Genomic DNA, 14,149 nt, shown 5'->3' on the forward strand with positions numbered 1-14,149 from the left:
CTTTTAGGGGCAACAGCTGGATAAATTAACACTCATCAAGGATCAGAGCAATTTCATCATGTAAGGGTCCGACAAAACTCAGGGAAAAAAACAAACAAGCTTTAAGTGATGAGGTTGTGTGGTAAACTGAACCTCATCACTTAAAGCTTGGTTTTTATCCTCACACTACACACAAACACATCCTTCTGAGAGTGATCAGTAACTGTGCAGCACTGGTTGCAAATAGACTACGTCAAAATATCCTATGGTCTAAATGCAAAGACATCATTTTGGAGATTCCTGTCAAAACTGACATTCTGATCTGTCACCAACATTATTTTTTAAATTCTCCCAGCACTGGTAATGCACAATCTATTCAACATATCCAATCCAATCAGCTATTTCAAACTATTTCAAAGTTCAAGTCCTACTACTTGCTTCCCTTGATTTTAGGATTTTGAGAGCACATTTGTGAGCTTGGTAGGCAGTAGTGCGTGAAGAGAAGAAAGAGCACGGAAATAGTTGAAAATAGCTGATATCTGACTGGTTCTTGGAAATGGATATTCATTAAGGTATCAGAACAAGGTCGAAGCAGACATTAAATTGTGAAATGTGTGTGTGTTTGCAATTACATGCTGTTCCTAATTAGGCCTGCCTAACCAACAGCATTTCCATGGAATGATACAAGTGCCTGCACCGCTTACTGGCTAGGTTGAGATCTGATTTTCAGTCTTGGTCTGTGCATGTGGTGCAATTCCATAAACAACATGTACACTGTAATCATATGCTGAAAATGGCTGTCAGCTTCAATTCCCCAGAATCAAATTTAAGTTTCATTCAGACAACTTCTAACCTAAGCTTTGTACATAAGAAAAACAGAATGGTGGAATGAGGCAGAAAAGCGGATTCCATGAGATTCCTAAAAAGTTTGCACACAATGAGTATGCCTTTCAGGGTTTTATTCTTGGAGTATTCTGAGTAAAAATGGTTGTCATCCACCTTGCACAGGAGTCTGGATTATTCATAACTTAAGAAAAAAAAAATGTTAGTAATGTGAAAATGGAATCTGCAAATAACTGTCAGCTTATCTTTCAAATAAAGCAGACATGCAGCGACTGTGTTGAAGACAAACATGTATCAATATAATCATTCTATCAACAACACAACTTTTGATTTTTTTAGTATTATACTTGACTAGATTTTCCATCCTTTTTCATCTAGGTACTATAGATCCCCTGCATATGTCTGTTTCACAGATTAAATATAAAAAGCACATTGTTATGCAATACCTATTTGACAGGTATCAGCATTCATGTCTGTAGACTGTCTAAAAAGGATCCAACATTCCTCAGTCCACAAATCACAGCAAACAATACATCTGATAAAATCCATGAACACACACACACACACACACACATGCACACACAAAGTGGACAAATAAAATCACATTATTCTGACAAACATGAAAAGACAACAACAACTGAACAGATATCATGACAACAGCTTGTACTTGAAACAACTGATTCAGACATAGAAAGAAGAAGAATGATCTGACAGTTCATTTTTTTTTTTTTCCCCAAATATATTCATGTCTTATTTTCCAGTTTACTCTTGATTTAAGTATAAATTTGAAGACAGCAGCAACAGTATGGCACCAGCTGTCTTTTCATTAGTATTTTATTAAATTTTTTTTTTTTTCTCAAGGCCTGACTAAGCGCATTGGGTTACGCTGCTGGTCAGGCATCTGCTTGGCAGATGTGGTGTAGCGTATATGGATTTGTCTGAACGCAGTGACGCCTCCTTGAGCTACTGATACTTATACTTCCTTCCTTCTTTCTCACATGCCATATTACTATCTTTCCTGGTCCCTCTATATCATAGTCAGTCTCCTTCTCCGTTATCACAAAATGCAGCACAAGCTCTAAGTATCAATGAATTTCTTTTCCATATCACAGGCTTTATTCCTTCCTCAGCAACAAGCAACATAGTAACTTACTTTTTTTTTCTTTTTTTGAAGGACCATGTAAAATGTGCTCATATCTTGAACTGTGACTGATACTGCTTCTGTGTTAACTGACTGAAACCTGTTTCGTTTCATTGTGTAATCTCAAATCAAAATAAGTTAATCCCTTCTTGATTCAAAGTTTGACTAAAATATATGGACAGACAAACCAAAGCATCCGATTTTTTTAATTTTACAGGATTCTTTCTGCTTTTTGCAACAGATCTGTTATCTCTCTGTAAATAAATACTTAAAATGTCATGTAAAACCAAAGTTAACAGCACGCAAACATTTTGTACCTCTCTTTTCATAAACTTACTGTGGATCCCCTCCAACCTTCCCACCTCCATCTCCTCCTCCACCTTCCAAAGCTCTTGAAAAGACTTAAATCTTCATCATGTACCATTTGCATTTCTTTCTATCTTTCAAGTTGTCTTACTTACGAAATCTGTACAGTTAAAAAAAAAAAAAAAAAAAAAATCAGTGTTGAAAAAGCAATAAAATTGTATTGCTGATAGAATGGCAATTTTGCAATTCATAATTATAAAAGCATCTTTCAATAATTCAAATCTATTGAGCTCTGTATCGAAAATTAATAGTGGTTTGTATCAAAGAAGAATCTCTAGCTGCCAATATTTAAGTAGTTGCACATGCACACAAAGACACACACAGTCACAAAGACACACATTCACACAAAGGTGACAAATACAAAATGACACAGATAACCAAGTATAATCATCCATGACATAATCTGCTTCATTATGAATACTGTATGTTTTTCCCATCATGTTTCTGCCGTCAGCTAAAAAACACCAAAAAACGCACATCACAACTTTACCCTTTATGGAAACAAATCATCTGAGCTTCACAGAAAATGGATACAGAATGGCAGAGTCACATATACAGAGAAAGTGAGATACACAGACACAGACACAGACACAGAGTGAGAGAGAGAGAGGGAGAGAGAGAGAGAAACAGAAACAGAAACAATAACAGAAACACTTGGGTGGAAAAAAAGGGAGAGAAAAAATGCAATCACAATAATTGCACACAGAGACAAGAGATTTCTGTTGCACTGCTCACAGGGATACACACACACACACACACACATATACATATATATATATATATATATATATATAGAGAGAGAGAGAGAGAGAGAGAGAGATGATGTAGATACATCATCTCTCTTTAGTTTTATAGAATGCTCGCTGCCACATTGCTCGGGGGATGTTGCCAGGCAGACGCTGGTATCTTTGGATCAGCTCCTCCACCTTTTCCTTCACCTTAGGGAAAAAAGAAAGGAAGGAGAAGGAGGGGAGAAGGGGTGTGGAGGGTTCTTTGTTACTAGGCAACCTTCAACATCTTTTATGAGCATGGAATCAAGGTAAAGTAGAAATGCAAACTTCAGTGGGCATTGCAAAATCCTCTCTCTTATTTATAAAAAAAACAACAAAAAAACCAACAAGAAAAACCCAAAAAAAGAAACAGGATGAAATGATATATGCATGCACGATACATGGAAATTCTAAAAAAAATGTTTATTTAAATTTTGTGCTGTGCTGACAATTTTAAATGACCATATAAACTTCAAATGATGCTGATATATTTTATATGAACTGGCTGATTCGCAGCTTCAAATGAAACAGGAAAAAAGACACACACACAAAAAAAAAAACCACATGAAAATCACAAACTTTTAGTCATATCATTTTTACTTCCTTTACAGAAGATGGATTTACAGTTTATCTAAGACATGTGACGTGCATGCTGGTAAAATGATTCAGCATCAAATACACAAATTTGGTGCCTGACACGTTAATCTTTTCTCAGGCAGTCAGGAACGACACCTTCCCCAAACAATCTCTAAGGCAGCTGTATCCAATTTTAGACAGAAAAAAGATGCGACAGAAAAACAGATCACATTACACAAAGGCTTCATACCAGTTCTCTGAACTGCATCACTGTCATGCCGGGTTGAGGATAAATAGGCTCTCCAAAATGGGTTCTGAAAGAGAGCAAAATACAGAGTAGCCAACACCCAACCAACGATCACACTTGAAAACATGCACATTTGGTATGTTGGTAAATGAGTATCGATACAACTGGAAGTATGCATTGTGTGTGTGTGTGTGTGTGTGTGTGTGTGTGTGTGTGTGTGTTTGTGTACATGTGAACAAGTGTGTGAATTTGTGTGTGTGTTTGTGTGTGTGTGTGTGTGTGTGTGTGTGTGTGTGTGTGTTTGTGTACATGTGAACAAGTGTGTGAATTTGTGTGTGTGTTTGTGTGTGTGGGTGTTAACATGTTTGTGTTTATTTATTTTTGTGTTTAATTGTATGTGTGTGTGTGTGAGTGCATGTGTGTCTGCATGAATGTATGTCTGTTTATATGCATGCATGTGTGTGTGTGTGGGGGGGGGGAGGGGAGCAAGGGGGGTGTTGTGTGCATGCATATGTATGTGGGTGTGAGAGAGTGTGTGTCTCTATCTGCGTGTGTCTGTAAGTATGTGTATGTCTGAAAACACAACCCACCTAAGCTAACTGAGACCCACGTCAACTTACATAAGCTTTACAGGGAAGAGCCCATAAATGGGAACCAAGGGTAACCGTGACCACTCGTACAGCCTTCGTAATAATGCTGAAAACACACACACACACACACAGGTAAAACAAACCATGCAAACAATCAGACACTACAACATACAATCACAGAAATCACACAGAAAATTATAACATCTGAATTATAACATCTGACCAATGTATGTGTTTGCACTCTCTTCTCTCTCTCTCTTTCACATTCAAGGTGACACATACACATATCAAACCGACATCATGAATTTAATTCATGAACATATTCATATGAAAACTTGCGGAAGTGTCTGAAATCAGAATGTCCAGAGGACTGGTGAAGCATGTTCCCAGTATGTGAATCTTGACTGAAATCCCATGACATCTCGTGAAGTGAAAAGCAGCATTCATATGCCTCTCTTCCCCTTTCTTTGTTCCATGCTTTGCTGGTGTGTGTGTTGTTGTTTTTCTGAGCATTCCTACAATGAACCCATTACTTAAATCTAAATTTCACTGGCGTGCTACCACACACCAAACACTTACTTCTTCCCCATTTTGGAGTGCGGAATGCTTCTCTACAGTTCTCAGTAAACATTGGTATCACCGGCTGCAAGAAAAACAAAACAAACAATAGTTAGTAATAATACATCTGACCAACATAACATGCGAAAAGTATCGAACATCTCTAACAGTAACAGAAACAGTAATACACACACACATACCGGAGGCTTCACAGACTGAGAACTGATGGTGAAAACAGGCTTGTGGACCTGACCCTCTCTCGTGCCTTGGTGTCTGGAACTCTGCCTTGCCATGTATGCACTCAGGATGTCTCTGAGGCAGCACAGCTGCTCCTTTTGTCTGGAGCTTGTTATCCATGCCTTGCAGGCTGATAGAGACAGTTTCAGTTTCAGTTTCTTAAGGAGGTTCACTGCATTCGGACAAATCCATATATGCTACACCACATCTGATAGGCAGATGCCTGACCAGCAGCATAACCCAACACTCTTAGTCAGGCCTTGAGTGCATGCATTTATATGTGCATACCAATCAGAGTGGATTTTTTCTCCAGAATTTTGCCAGAGGACAATACTTTTCTTGCCGTGGGTTCTTTTTCAGTATGTCAAGTGTGTGCTGCATCCAAACAACCAGACGCTCAGTTTGATTTTCCAGTCAAACTTTGGAGAAAGGGTGAGAGCGGAGTTCGAACCCAGATCCTCATGGGCTCTGTATTGGCAGATGAGCGTCTTAACCATTCTGCTACCTTCTGAATCTGAAGTATCCTAGCTGTCAACAACTTCAAGACTGGAGCCAACAGGCATGATAGCCCAAGGATTAAAGTGTTGGACTTTAAACCCGAGGGTCCTAGGCTCAATCCCAGTATTGACGCCTGGTGGATTAATGGTAGTGATTTTTCCATTCTCCCAGGTCATCATATGTGCAAACCTGTTAGTGCCTGAATCCCCTGCATGTGTATAAACACGCTAAAGATCATACATGCATGCTAAAGATCCCGTAACCCATGTCAGCATTCAGTGGGTCATGGAAATATGAACACGCCCAGTAAGCGCACCCAAGAAAACTGAGAATGGCACCTATATGGAGGGGTAAAAACGGCCATAAGTATGTAAAAGCCCACTTGCAGATATCTACACAAGTGAACATGGGAACCCATGAAAGTAGAAAGAGAGAAAGAGAAGAGCGCAGCTGTTGATGAAGAAGGTAGGTGGCATGCTGATATCCTGCCCAACACCCTGCCTTCTTTACAATGACAGTCAGATCAAGTGCACTAAAATTTACACTTAATTAAACCGGGGATGAGAAACTGTTTAGTTTTTGTTTATTTTCAAAGCCATACGTCCATCAGACAGTGTCACTCACAACATTGGCTTGCAATGCGACATCAGCGAATCCAGAGCGCTTGCCCCACATTATACTGTAGTTCTCATCCGCAAACAGCGCCTCACGAACACCGCCTGCAAACACACAGGAGCATTTTGTGGCTCACATCATAGCCTGTTTTTGGTATACATGCCAACTCCAAAATCTTACCCTCAGGAACAGATGACAATAAAAATTCAGGAACAGCCATTTTTCCAGGAAATGTCAGGAACAATCTAAATTCTTCTTTTTTTGATTCAATGTCACAATGGCAATAATCACAGCCACAATGACTCATGGTGAAATCACACTTGCAGAGAGGACATAATTTAAGTTTCCCTTTTACTGTCCTTGTAAAACATCATTCATTGTATTCTTTCTTGAAGATCTCTTAGTTGATTAAATTTTTTTTTTTTTTTTAGCACCTGGGCAAGGGATTCCTCTGCATCTTCTCCACCAGTCTCACTCATTTTCCTTGTGACAGCTATCTTTTCAGTTAAATGTGCTTTTTCTTTACTTTGGCTTAAATGCACATGCACACACTGTTGGAATTACATCCCATTCTCCATGAGGTTAGTCCACCCGTGAAAAAAGGTGTCCCCATTTGTTTCTGTCAATATTTTTCCAGCACTACAGGATCTACTGCCGTAAGAACCGCAACTGCCATCAATTCCTGTGTGTTTTCTGGCCATTGTGGAATGGCAGACATGTATGCTTTGTGTCTATCTTTTTTTTTCTTTTTCAAAATCAGAGAAAAACATTTAAAGAAAACTCACCCGGGGCAATGGCCAGGAGGTTGTTGTTGGCCAGAATCTCCAGACATCTGGGGGCAGTGCCTGTGGTGACGTTGAGCACCTCCATCATCCTCCGCCAACCTGAAATCACCACAGTCATCCACATGGCTTCACAATCATGTGTGCACTCACACAGGAGAAGCCACATGTACAGTACATATATATATATATATATATATATATATATATATATATATATATATATATTCCCCCAGCAGCATTTAAAAAAGACAGCAATACATTTACAGATTTTTTTTTTCATAAAGAAACAAGAAATTTTGGTAGAAAAACATTTGTCTTACTCTACAAATCTTGCATATGGAATGATCTTCACCTGACTGTAAAAAGTTAAACATGTACCAACTATCAATGCAATATAAACTTGACTAGGTAATTTATCAACTTTTCCAAGCATTTCTAGAACCTTGGAATATTCAGTGGGGAAACATTGATCAAATGATACCTGTATCATTTTTACACCAGAAACAGTTAAAAAACTTCAAAGTTTTTTTCGTTTTTTTTTTCGGTCCCCACTACTATTGTGACTTGGAAAAAACAGTAAAAGTGATAAAATAGAATACGTCTTTATTACCAAGTGTAAAAGGGTCACAAGGAATATTGGGGAGGGGGTGGGGGCATAGTACATAAAAGGTATGAACATAAACTGAAAATCATACACAAACACAAATACAGTAGAAATTACGATACATACATGTGCATATCAATACAAAAACATATGCATACTCACACATGCACGCACACATGCATGCATGTATGCACACACACACACTCTCTCTCTCTCTCTCCCCCTCTCTCTCTCACACACACACACACTTGAACAGAAGCCGCATATTACATGTGGCTTGTTACACATATGGCTTAGGTCTATCTATACTATACACATGTATAGATATAATAACTTGTTGAAAAAATGTGTAGTGAAGATAATATCAATATAACAAAAAGAATATACAACAATCAATATTTCTAGGTTAACAGTCACTTGCAAGATCTTGTTCCTGGCCTTTGTTGGTACACAGATTAAAATATACAAAAAAATACTGTTTCAACCATTCATCGTCAAGCTCAGTCAGACTTCTGTCATTTTCCCCTGATAATATAGCATCTGTGATTATAAACCTTCAGTACCCCCACATGCCTAGCCTGCATGCATGCTTGTGCAAACACAGATACATACAGTTGCACACACACACACACACACACGCAGACCACTCCATTTTCTCTCATGCCACACCCCTCCACCCATGCTCACAGCTTCCTTGATTTCTCGTCCCACACATGCATGACACACAACCCAACATACACTTCTACACTGTCACCCTGCAGAACAACAAATCAGACATAACCCTCCCATGATCGATATTTATTCACTTGTCCACCTCATTTAAGTCTTCCCAGAGAACCTAATTCTTAAGTAATGACGACCATCACAGCACCACTCCACTGTAATTGTGTGCTTCTTGTCTGTGTGTGTGTGTGTGTGTGTGTGTGTGTGTGTGTACCGCTGTATGTATGCATGTATGTCTGTGTGTGTTTGCATGTGTCTGTGTGTATGCATGTATATGTGCGTTTGTATGTTTACCCATTTTTGTAAAGTGCCTAGACCCCTATAATCAAGAGAATAGGTACCCAAAATAAATACTGATTATCATTATCATCATTATCGTCACCTGGGTCTCACCAGGAATTTTGAAGAGAAACTTGTCCCCTACGGCGTAGATCGAGCGGCCTTTCTCCAACAGACATGTGGCCATGATGTAGTACATGTCGATGGGAAGCACCCCATGGTAGTAGATGATCATCGCCGAGCCTGTGTCAGGAATATGCTCCAGCCCGTCCACCTCAAAGCCTGGTGGAAGAACGTTTCACACAACACAACACACATATAGACAGAAGTCTCAATAGATGTGAAGTTATAAACAAATAAATTTATAGGATCTCTGGGCTTAAAAGTAATAAATAAATTTTTAAAAAATACAAAGAAGGAAATAAAACATTCTCCTGCAGTGAGTTTTCCTGTAAATCTCACCAGCGTCAGCTCCATCTCAGGCTTTCGTCAGCCAGCTCAAACTAAGGAGTAAAAGTGTGAAATTGCTTGTGAAAGAAAAAGGCTCGATTGGAAAGAAAACTACACAATTATACCAGATGTGCTTCAATAATTCTTCTGATATAATCATAATGTACAGCAAATCACATTAAAAAGAAAAAAAATTACCAGCTCAAAGCTTTCATCTGATGAGAAGAGTACTGATTATTTTCAAAGTGCCACACCAATGTTTATAAACTGATGATATTTACTTGGTGTGAGCACCCACACACACAGTACAAACACCACATACAAAATAAGATAAACTATAGGCAATGGCCAAACTGATAATAAATAACAAAGGAAAAAGATGAACTACAGAGCAAAGACCTTGATGTCACACTGTGATCACCGTGAAAATCTCTACTGCACAGGTGAATATGTAGCCATAAGTGACAGTATCTGTTTACATATATGTGTTAATAAGCATTAACCTGATAAGGACATGAGTGTGTGTGCACAAAGACTGCATATATATACAATTTTATAAGCAGTATATTTGTACATGCACATGCGAGCTTTATCTGTATGTATACATGTGTGCATCATCTGCATGTTTACCATGAAAAATATAGCCTTGCCCAGCCCACAATGCCGCCAACGTTTTGCGAGCACCGTCCCACATGTCCTGGTGGTACGCTGCTCGTATTCGTTCTCGGTACTGAAAGATCCACAGGAAGAGCGCTGAAGCATACAGCAGGATGGCAATGATACACGGCAGGAGAAAAGAGATGATGCATGGGTAGAATATCCACAAGAGCCAGGACAGGTAGCTGAGATCCAGATAGGTCAAGCACTCCCATATCTGTTGGACACAGCTGCCAAGAGTTCCAAGGACCATAGTAATGCAGGGCTGCAGTCAGAGAGTTCCTGTAGAAAAAAAAACAACAACATTCATTCGGCTTTTATTCCGCTTAAGTGTCATCTTGAAAGTTTTTGTAATTAAAAAATTTGTGTAACATGTATGCATTTTTGTGCATGTGGATAGGTGTCATCTTGAAAGTTTTTGTAATTAAAAAATTTGTGTAACATGTATGCATTTTTGTGCATGTGGATAGGTGCACATGTTACTGTGTGTGCGAGCGTATCTGTGAGTGTGCGAATACATATGTGCATGCCTCTGTGTGTGTGTGTGTGTGTGTGTGTGTGTGTGTGTGTGTGTGTGTGTGTGTGTGTGTGTGTGTGTGTGTGTGTGTGTGTGTGTGTGTGTTGTGTGTGTGTGTGTGTGTGTGTGTGTGCATGAGTTTGTAGGCATGTGTGAAGCATAAATTTGTGTGCACGTATATCAACAAAGAAGACTGAGAAAATACACTTATCTCTTAGTACCAAAGTCATTCTACTGTGCCAGCACTTTGTGCATCTATTGATGACACAAGTCAAAGGAAAACAGAAGAGGAACAATTATTTTCTGAATATGATTTGTTGAAGTAACTTTCATGTTTCTGTACAATGAGAGAAAGAACAAGAGTGAGCGAGCAAGTGAGACACACACACACACACAAAGTATACATTTGTGTGTATATGTGTGTGTGTGGGGGGGTGGGGGGTGCGTCTGTGTGTATGGGTGCGTCTGTGTGTATGGGTGTGTGTGTGTATGTGCATATGTGTCAATGTAAGTGCACTCACACACATGTATACATACATGACTGGACACACACTTAAAATAACATGGTCTAGGCATACCAGTTAAGGTAAAGAAACTTTCACATGCAGTACCTTGACTTACCACAACAGGAGCTGACAATAAGGAGACAGCAGGTACAGATGATATAAAAACCAGCACTGGATTCAGATACTTGTCCTCTCCATTCCACCCTGGAAATGACAGAGGCACTGAAACAGCATTTGAAAGACAGAGCTGTAATTATAGGATCAGAAAAGAGACTTTTTTTTTCAGAATTTAGTTTAAAAGGTTAAAAAAAAAAAGTATATATATATTCTATATTTTTATATTTACATTTTTATATTGATATACACTTGTATGTATTCTAATTTCTAATGTTTCTGTGTTTGTGTATGATTTTCCATTTATGTTTGTACCTTGTTATGTATTATCCTCCCCAATATTCCTTGTGACCCCAGTACACTTGGTAATAAATACATTCTATTCTATGCTATATATATATATGTGTGTGTGTGTGTGTGTGTGTGTGTGTGTGTATATATTATATATATATATTTATGCAAGTTATAATTCAGTTCAGTTCTTGGACGTTATGCAAGTTGTAATTCAGTTCAGTTCAGTTCTTGGATGTTTATAAAACTTGCGGCTTTTTTGCTGTTGTCACAGTCTAACAAAAATATTGATTGGAGTTGCCAGTACACTTGCCTAGGAGTAATAGTAGGGTTTATATATATATATATATATATATATATATATATATATATATATATATATGTATATATATATATATATATATATATATATATATATATATATATGTATGTATATATATATATATATATATATATATATATATATATATATATATATATATATATCATTCATCATAAATGAATTTCAACGTGTTGATACTATTTACCTGTTCTAGGAGGTTTTCAAAAGTGGAAGGTTTTCAAAAGTGTTAACATTGTTAGCCATCTTAACATGCAGAAGTAGTGCATTCCAATAAGGTGCAATTCTGTTACTAAAACAATTTTTTCAAATGTCAGTTCTTGAATACTTAATAAATAGTCTGTCAGTGTCATTCCTTGCTATGTCCATAAAAGGTTTTTTGAAAAGGTCTCTTTGTCAATACTATTGTGTATCTTTTAATTATGTTTGTATTAGATCTCCTCTAATTCTACAAAATTTCAAAGATGGTAAATCAAGTAATGTCAGTCATTCTTCATATGTTTTATCCTGCAATCCACTAACAAACCTTGTTGCCCTTCTTTGAATTTTTCAATTGCAACAGATTGCTTTTTGTATAGCAGGTACCACATAACATTTCCGTATTCGAGGTGTGGTCTTACTAGTGTCTTAAATAATCTAACAAAAGTGTCACTGTCCATATATGAGAATGTTCTTTTTATAATCCTGGGTACTATGTTTGCCTTTAATATTACATGATTAATGTGTCTATCAAATTTTAAATCATCATCAAAGATAACTCCCAAGTCTTTTTCTTATGAACATTTACTTAAACTCTTCTGTCCATCAGTGAGTCTCATTATGATAATACAATCATTCTGGGGGTTGTTCTTCCCAACATGTAATACTTTACAATTATCTGCATTAAAATATAGATTCCATGTTTTTGTTCATTCTATTAGCTTATCTATATGTCTGTAATGTATATTTATAGTTGCTCAGGTTATACATTTTAGTGTCATCTGCAAAAATTTTGCATGTGCTAATAACCATGTCTGGTAGGTCATTAATAAATATTGTAAACAGAATGGGGACAAGTACACTTCCCTGGGGGATATCGCTTAAAACTTTGGTTTCTGAGGAGTATGTAGTCCCAACTCTAACCCTCTGTGTTCTGTCTTTCAGGAAATTTGACACCCTTGCTAATACCCCGCTGGTTATTCCATATGATTGGATCTTTGCAATGAGACGCCTATGTGAAACAGATTCATAAGCCTTCCTGAAGTCCATATACAACATCAAATGTTTCACTACTAACATTTCTGTAAAATCATTCACCACCTCTGGTAACTGTAACATCCAGGTCTAAAGCCATGTTGACATTTAGAAAATAAGTCATTGTTGGTCATCTGGTCTACAATGGTATCTCTGATAAATGAATCTAAAACTTTACATAGAACACATGTAAGGCTAAAATTAATGCTCTGTAATTTCCTGCTGAAGATTTATTTCCATTTCTATATGTGGCAGTTACATTTGCTTCTTTCCAATCTTGGGATATTTCTCTAATGATTTATTATTAAACTGTGAAAAAAAAGAACCATCAACTCACTGACTGATCAGATGATATCACACACACACACACACACACACACACACACACACACACACACAACACAAAGACACACAGAGGCAATATCCATGCCAAGTGCATGCTGCACATGGGACCTCAGTTTATCGTTTCATCTGAATGACTAGATGCTCAGTTCGATTTTCCAAACTTGGGAGAAAGGGTGAGAGCAGGATTCAAACCCAGACCCTCACAGACACTGTATTGGCAGATAAGTATCTTAACCCTTTTGCCATATTATTGCTCCTTAGACAAGTTAGAGGGATACTCATAGCCCCCCCCCCCCCCCCCCTCCCCTCCCCATGCCCCCCAACACAGACATGTACACACACACACACACACACACTCCAGTATCCAGATTAATTTTGCAAATTATTTTTTCATTTTTTACTCTTTTAGTTCAAATGATGTCTAATGTATTTTTAATATGTTGTCTATAAATAATATCTGCAACCTTTTTGCTTCCAAGCTTTTTTCTTCTTTCTTTTTTCACGGCACCAAAAGGTCCAGTCACTCCATCCAGATGATAAAGAGAAAACGAAAGCCTGACTGTATCATGGTGAAGAAAAGGCGAAACTAAAACAGGTCAAGACAACATAAAACTTAAAGTGAATTTAGTTTTTAATGACAGCTCAGTCAGCAAGCTTCATATCGAGTATGTTGTGAACGGATATTCCGTATTTACCAGGGATACTGAAATTTACCTCCGTCTCAGACGTTACACGGCTCTCTCTCTTGGAAGGGTAAGCAGAAGAAAATCTTTCGCTTTCACAAGAGGGGGAAGAAAAGAGACGGTACCACTGGCTTTCTCCGACCTCTCTTGTGGTCAGAGCAACCAGTGTTCTGGATGACAACTTTTTAGTTTTCAGAGTGAT

General features: G+C 37.9%; 1 protein-coding gene across 3 annotated transcripts in view; it reads right to left on the minus strand.

The window, feature by feature from the left end:
- Positions 1–14,127, minus strand: part of LOC143295323 (DGAT1/2-independent enzyme synthesizing storage lipids-like) — a 17,128-nt gene extending 3,001 nt beyond the window's left edge. Inside the window, exons 1-10 of one of the 3 annotated variants that reach the window (XM_076606957.1) lie at positions 13,979–14,127; positions 11,057–11,145; positions 9,892–10,200; positions 8,926–9,093; positions 7,206–7,304; positions 6,430–6,524; positions 5,092–5,155; positions 4,543–4,618; positions 3,926–3,989; positions 1–3,267 (exon numbers count right to left, since the gene is read on the minus strand). The exon at positions 1–3,267 is cut by the window's left edge and continues 3,001 nt beyond it. In XM_076606957.1, the coding sequence (XP_076463072.1) occupies positions 3,163–3,267; positions 3,926–3,989; positions 4,543–4,618; positions 5,092–5,155; positions 6,430–6,524; positions 7,206–7,304; positions 8,926–9,093; positions 9,892–10,171 (951 nt within the window). In that variant the 5' untranslated portion in view covers positions 10,172–10,200; positions 11,057–11,145; positions 13,979–14,127 and the 3' untranslated portion in view covers positions 1–3,162. Of the gene's footprint in view, positions 3,268–3,925; positions 3,990–4,542; positions 4,619–5,091; positions 5,156–6,429; positions 6,525–7,205; positions 7,305–8,925; positions 9,094–9,891; positions 10,201–11,046; positions 11,164–13,978 lie in introns of all 3 variants that reach the window. The other 2 variants (XM_076606956.1, XM_076606958.1) reach the window with 2 other exon arrangements.
- Between the last annotated feature and the right edge of the window lie 22 nt (positions 14,128–14,149).

The sequence above is a fragment of the Babylonia areolata genome, chromosome 20 (genome assembly GCF_041734735.1).
Source record: "Babylonia areolata isolate BAREFJ2019XMU chromosome 20, ASM4173473v1, whole genome shotgun sequence".
Lineage (NCBI taxonomy): Eukaryota > Metazoa > Mollusca > Gastropoda > Neogastropoda > Buccinidae > Babylonia > Babylonia areolata.